Source organism: Mandrillus leucophaeus, unplaced genomic scaffold (assembly GCF_000951045.1).
Source record: "Mandrillus leucophaeus isolate KB7577 unplaced genomic scaffold, Mleu.le_1.0 Scaffold7, whole genome shotgun sequence".
Lineage (NCBI taxonomy): Eukaryota > Metazoa > Chordata > Mammalia > Primates > Cercopithecidae > Mandrillus > Mandrillus leucophaeus.
The window spans coordinates 2316993-2323704 of NW_012107585.1; the positions used below are offsets into that span (position 1 = coordinate 2316993).

The following is a 6712-nucleotide window of genomic DNA, read 5'->3' on the forward strand; positions in this document are numbered from 1 at the left end:
GTTCCTAAAGTATTTGCTCTACTCATCTTGGGAACAGAAGCTTTTTGACTAGGAATCAGAATCACTGGTACTAAAATCTGAAATATTTTTAGATTTTGCATGATGATCAAAGAAGAACTAATACAGTGGCTACAGTAACTCATTTGAATGCATCTATGATAGATTGATTGCAAAATAGGGCCCTAATTTTTCCCCTCCCTGTATTCACATCCTTTGGGATGTGGCTTTACAGCAATTCTCCATGAAGAAGTGGAGCCTATCCCTTAACCTCTTGACTCTGGGCTGGTTTGACCCTTAGGATGTGGCAGAAATGACCCTGTGACAATTCTGAGTCTAGGCCTCAAGAGTTCTTGCATGTTTCTGCTCATCCTCTTAGAATCCTGCAACTACATGTGAACAAGCCCAAGCCAGCTTGCTGGAAGAGGAAAGACCACATGGAACAGGGCTGAGTTATCTCAGCCAGGACCATCCTAGACCACCCTGACCTTAGTTGACCCCTCAGACGTACCTACAGATGTACGAGAAAGCCTCACCAAAATCAACAGAGTCTGGACCAGATCACTAAACCACCCAGCCAATCCGTAGACTTTTGAAAAATTATACATAGTTTTAATAGTTGTTTTCACCCAATAAGTTTCGGGGCAATTTGTTACATTGTAACAGCTTGCAGATACCATTCCTCCAAGAGGCCCAGGTTCAACAAAAATTTAAAACAATATAGCGGTTTGTTGACTATTAAAAATATGAAACAAAAATATTGAGGACACACTGTGAAATCAAGGAAGGCTTTGTTCAATACTCCACCAGTGGTCAGACTATGAGAGACAGAGAGGGTATTCACAAACAGCAACTCTTCTTAGATTCTTTTGCATACCGGGTTCACGAATAAAAAGCATTTACATAAGAGAGTGAGAATTCACCAGTGGTTCTCAAACAGGGGTGAATTTCTTACCCAGGGGATGTTAGGTAATGTCTTGGAGACTGCAAGTGTTGAAGAAGGAAGAAAGAAACATGAAAAGTGGCTTAACAGTCAGAGACAGGTTTATTTTAAAGAATAAACCTGAGAGGGGCTTCTGGCTGAGTTAGGTTAGGAGCACTCTTTTTTTTTCCTTTAAGTTCCAGGATACATGTGCAGGTTTGTTACATAGGTATACATGTGCCATGGTGGGCACTTAACAACCTATCATCTAGGTTTTAAGCCCTGTATACATTAGGTGTTTGTCTTAATGAGGAGCACTCTTTTCTACAGACTAAGAGTATTTAAGGGTTTAGGGTGATAGAGTTTATCACAAGCTTGAAATGTTTCTGTGTCTCTTTGTCTTGCTTATCTGGGAGGGAGAATTTTTGTGTCTGTTCCCATACATTTTCCTGCAGCTGCAGGCATATCCCCCAAGTCTGCTTTTAGCTTCCCTATCTTAGTGCATCTAAAGGGAAAGGAATATGCTATTAAGGCCCACTGTTTTACTGGAGCCTATTATATGAGTGTGAAGTTTGGTGGTTACCCAAGAGACTTTTCCCCCTCCCTCTGTGTCTGAGCTGTCTTATCTGTGTTTTACTGTCTGCCTTTTCTGGCTGCTTGTTGTTAGAAGGGAGGTGATTTCCTTGAAATGCATGAGGTTAGAAAGGGAGCTGGAACTTAAAATGGCAGTGTTTGTCCAAGAGGGCGGTGCTTCTGCTGTCAGAGACATTTTTGGTTGTCACAACCTGGAAGGGGATGTACTAACATCTAGGGGGTAAGGGTAAGGGGTGGTGCTCAACACCCTACAACAGAGGACAGCCCCCACAACAAAGACTTACCCGACTCCAAATGTGGACAGTGATGCAGCTGCACCCCCTTGTCTATACCCTGCTGGGGTACTCACCAATGTGCTGTTAAGGTGGAGGGTGTCAGTGAGAACCACGTCAGTCTCCCAGTTCTTGACTTTGAGGAAGCGTGGACACTTGGAGGGGCTGCCATTCTTTGTGGGGGACTGTTTTCCTGAGGCAGGGGGCTGGAGGAGAGAATGAAGGTGGAAGATGAGGCAGGGCCTTGAGTGGACTGTAACATTGTCTCCACGGAGGCTGGGAGAGCCATTGTTCTTCCTGGGATCTGCCTTGAGTCACCAACTGTCTATATCCAGAGTAAGATCCAGCCCTCCCTGGTTGACATGTACAGGGTTCCTGGGAACCTGATTTCCCCACTTACGTGGAAAGAAACACCATGGAAGAGCCTCTTGGGTTCTGCTCTGGGGAGAGGGATCAGGAACTCAAAGGTGGTCTCTCTGGTTCAATAGGGTCTGACACACTGAGTAAGGACTCGGTGAACATTTGTTGAATGAACACATGACTGAAAGGACACCATCAGCCTCTTTGAATGATAATAGCCCCTAGCACCAAGGAATCAAACCTAAAGCTGGGTCGATTTACTTGGATTTCTAGGCCTTTCTGTGACAGTCCAAACTCACCATTTCTGGCAAGGACTGAGAAAACAAAGATTTAAACTGAAAAATTTTGGGCCATGCACAGTGGTTCACACCTGTAATCCTGGCACTTTGGGAGCCTGAGGCAGGCGGATCACTTGAGATCAGAAATTCGAGATCAGCCTGGCCAACTTGGTGAAACCTCGTCTCTATTAAAAAATACAAAAATTAGCCGGGCGTGGTAGCGCATGCCTGTAATCTCAGCTACTTGGGAGGCTGAGGCGAGGCAGGAGAATCGCTTGAATCCGGGAGGCAGAGGTTGCAGTGAGCCAAGATCACATCACTGCACTCCAGCCTGGGAGACAGAATAAGACTCCATCTCAGAAAAATAATAATGAAATAAAATAAAATAAAATAAATGAAAAAATTTGAGGCAAAGAATATTGCCCCCAAATTTCTGGTTTCTGACTTTTAAAACTTCCAGGCTCATTCCTGCCTCCGGGCCTTTGCACTTACCGTCCCCTCTGTCTTGAACACCTACATGGAAAGAAGCCATGGAAGAGCCTGTTTATGGGGAACTTTAGTCCCCCATTTGTCTTCACTCTGCAAACAATTTGACCAGCAGGTGAGTGGGGATAAGTCTCAGGCTGACCAGTGTTGGCCCATTCATTTTAGACCTCACTGATAAGGATTACATCTGTCTTTTTTTTTTTTTTTTAGACAGGGTCTCGCTCTGTCACACAGGCTGGAGTACAGTGGTGCAATCATAGCTCACTGTAGACTTGACTTCCTAGGCTCAAGCGATCCTCCCACCTCACCCTCCCAAGTAGCTGGGACTACAGGTGCATGCCACCATGCCCAGCTATTTTTTTGTATTTTTTGTAGATACAGGGGTCTTACTATGTTGCCCAGGCTGGTCTTGAACTCCTAGACTCAAGTAATCCTCCTGCCTCAGCCTCCCAAAGTGTTGGGATTACAGGTGTGAGCCATCGCACCTGGCCTAGGATCACATCTGTCTTGGATGCTCCTGGGTTATTGTCTACCTGCCTGGGCACAGGCACACACATGCATCAGGCAAGCATTGGTCACTTAGTAACTCTAAGGGAGAGGCAGCAGGCGCACCCTGATGCGAAAGCCAAGCAAGGTCAGGGAGAAGATGAGCCAATGTTAAGTGACACTCATGCAAAGAGTATATCAGTGCACAGTGACCTTAAGGCAGGGTATTCATACATTCAACTAGTATTTATTGAGCACCTATTATAATACATGCTCAATAAATAGGCACTGGGGATTCAGCAGTGAAGAAGACAGACAGGGACCTTGCTCTCTGAAGTGTTATGTGGTGGAGGTGGAGATAAACAGTAAGTAAACTAACATAGGATCAGCATAATTCCAGGTGATGATAAGAATAGAAAATGGGGAGGTGACTGTAACTAACCGGAGGGGAGAAGGGCAAGTGCAAAGGCACTGATGTGGGAATGAGCTTGTTAAGTTCAAAGGACCAGCAAGGAGGTTGACTGTGGCTGCAGTGTATGCATGAGGGCAAGTGTAAGGAGATAAAATCAGAAAGGAGGCAGGGCACCCATCTCACTGACTTGGAGGAGCTCAGGCTGGTGAAGGTAGCTGTGAATTATGATTAAAGGTGCTAAGTCCAGGATAGAAGTCACAAAGAACTGCGAAGGACTAATACTGATAACTAACATTAAATGAGCACTTATTATGTGCCAAGCAACAACCTTATTATCCCCATTTTACAGATTAGGAAACTGAGGCACAGAGAGGTTAAGTTGCCCAAGATCGCAGAGCTAATAAGCTGAAGAAAGGAGTCCAATCCAGGCAGTCTGGCTATCAAACCATGTCCTTAACAGCTTGACTATCCTGCCTCTTGGCCATTAGGAATAATTCATTCATTTAACACGTTTATTGAGTAGTTCCTATGTGCCAGGTGAGGCAGCAGAGACCAAGACCATAGGACAAACTAGATGGATGTGAGCTCCCACGGAGTCACAGTCCTGTAGGAGGTGATGAAAACTGAATGAGCCATGGCAATCGATTTAGCACAATGGATGCCATTACATGGGACCTTGGCAGCACAGGGGAGGTGGGAGCGCATAGAAGAGACATCTAACCTCTAGATTAAGACCAAAAGATGAGTACGTCCTAGACAGGCAAAGAAGAGGAAGCAAGGTCTTACAAGCAGAGAGAACAGATCATGCAAAGGTCCTAAGTTAAGAGAACTATCATGGCCACCTTCGCAGCCAGTGGAATAAGAGTTCTGTGTTGAAGCGTTCATGGCACCATGGTGGAGCCTGGGGAACAGGAGGTGGGGGAAGAGTGGGCCACTGTTAAAGATCGCTCCGGAAGAGTGCAGGCTGTGGCAGCACAGGGAACCCACGGAAGGTGATAGGATTCATAATCTTCCTCGTCTCCCCGCCCTGGCCAGATCTGGTCCTCCTCAGTGCTGGGCGCTACCAACCATCCGTGCTGGACACGCCACACGTGGGAGCTATCTTAGTCATCAGCCTCTTCTCTATCTCCCACACCCAACTCATCACTGGTGATCACCCATCTTAGCTTTTTAACTAGCTCCAGAATCCATTCACTCCTCTCCCCTTCCACTGGCCAGCGCCCTGACCAAGTCATCTCTTACTTGGATGATCAGTCACCCCCTAAATGTTAGCCATTATTTATTATTATAAATGTTATTATTATGTGACCACTAGCTCAACTTATAGTATTAGAAGTATTAGTATTACTAGTAGTACTGCAATGCTTCTGCAAGCATTATTACTTGTATTATTACTACTTATATTATTACTTGTATTACTATTATTACTTACATTATTACCTATATTATTATTACTTGTATTATTATTATTAGTACTTCTGCAAGTATTATCACCACACTACCACACTCGGAGCATGATAAAGGTTTGGATGAGTTCTTCCCTTTGTTTCTCATTGATAGTTTCTGTCTCAGTTATTGTGCCCATGTTTCCTTAGGAATCTGCATACAAACAACCCCGCTTTGTTCAAAGGCCTGACCAGGCACCCTAAACACTTCTTTAGGATCCTGTCTCCCCTCCTGTCTCTTCCAGGAGGAGTTTTGGAGGTGATGAAAGTCACATCTGGGCAGGGCTTTGTAGTAAACACATTCCTCTGATCATGCCGACAACCTGTATCATTGAGGAAAAAAAAATCCTACCTTGCGCAGAGGAAGGCACCCCAGCCATTCTCCCTACACACCCGGTTTCAGATGTGGTGATGACATCGGGTCTGGGCCCAGGACTCAGAGGGTGGGGGGCCAGGCATGAGGAGGAGGAGCAGGGTGCGGCCTGTGGGCAGCAGCCGACAGTCTTCATCGCCAGGGAGTGGGAGGAACGAGATAACAGGACTAATAAAAGAGGCCATCTGTGGAGGTCCCAGATGTGTGAGGGGTGGTCGCTAAGAGTCAAGTAGTTGGCTGCCCGAGTGTGAGCCGTGCCCCCCTCCACCCTGGGTTTCACTGGATTGCACACTTGAAACCAGGCATTAGGAGGCTTCTGGCAGGGCTGTTGTACTTGGCGCTTTGATGTTTTAATTAGCCAGCAGCAATATTAGATGACTCAGGAAGGGAGAAACGGGGAGATTAATATAGCAGTCAGGGGCCCTGCATGCAGGATGCAAATGACTTTTCTGAGTGGGCACCAAAGTTCTCCTGGTCAAAATGCAGATTAGCAGCACTTGCGAGTTATTACGGTGGGCACAGGGCACACGTGGGCATTGGACTGTGGCTACATACATCCTTTTCTGGCTTTACGTCTGCGGTGGGGACAATGGAAGCTTTTAAGTGGGAGGAGACATGGCTCACTCTTTGTGGACCCTGGGACACCTGCCCCTAAGTGTGCAAAGGAGGCCATGAGCTCATGGGCATTTTCATAGCCTTGTCAACACCTCTTTGCCTAGGAAGCTTGCAGAGGTCCTGAAGGAATGAAAGGAAATGGTCCTGCAGCCAGGCTCAAAAGGAGGCAGGGAGGTGTAGTCATGTCAGCCTGGGCTCTGGAGCTGAGAACGCCACTTCCAAGGTCTGCTGAAGCTCTGATTCCTTTTCCCCCTCTCTCTTTTCCTCCCTTCTTTCTCCCTTTCAACAAGTGCATATTGAGCACCTACTGTATTTTGGGGACAAGTATTCTAGGACTCAGCAGCCGTTGAATGACTCTCATTCCACAACTGGGAAAAGCATCTTACAGCTGCTTCTTCTAAAGCAGAGATGCGCAGACGGCGTGGCCCACTGTCTGTTTTTGTACAGCTCCTGAGCTAAGAAGGATTTTTTC

At 46.3% G+C, this 6712-nt stretch overlaps 1 protein-coding gene across 1 annotated transcript in view; it reads right to left on the bottom strand.

Moving 5' to 3' along the window:
• Nucleotides 1-6712, bottom strand: part of NOS1 (nitric oxide synthase 1 (neuronal)) — a 143462-nt gene that overhangs the window by 88881 nt on the left and 47869 nt on the right. The window contains exon 3 of the mRNA XM_011964544.1: nucleotides 1863-1991. Coding sequence (XP_011819934.1) covers nucleotides 1863-1991 — 129 coding nt within the window. The remainder of the gene's footprint in view (nucleotides 1-1862; nucleotides 1992-6712) is intronic.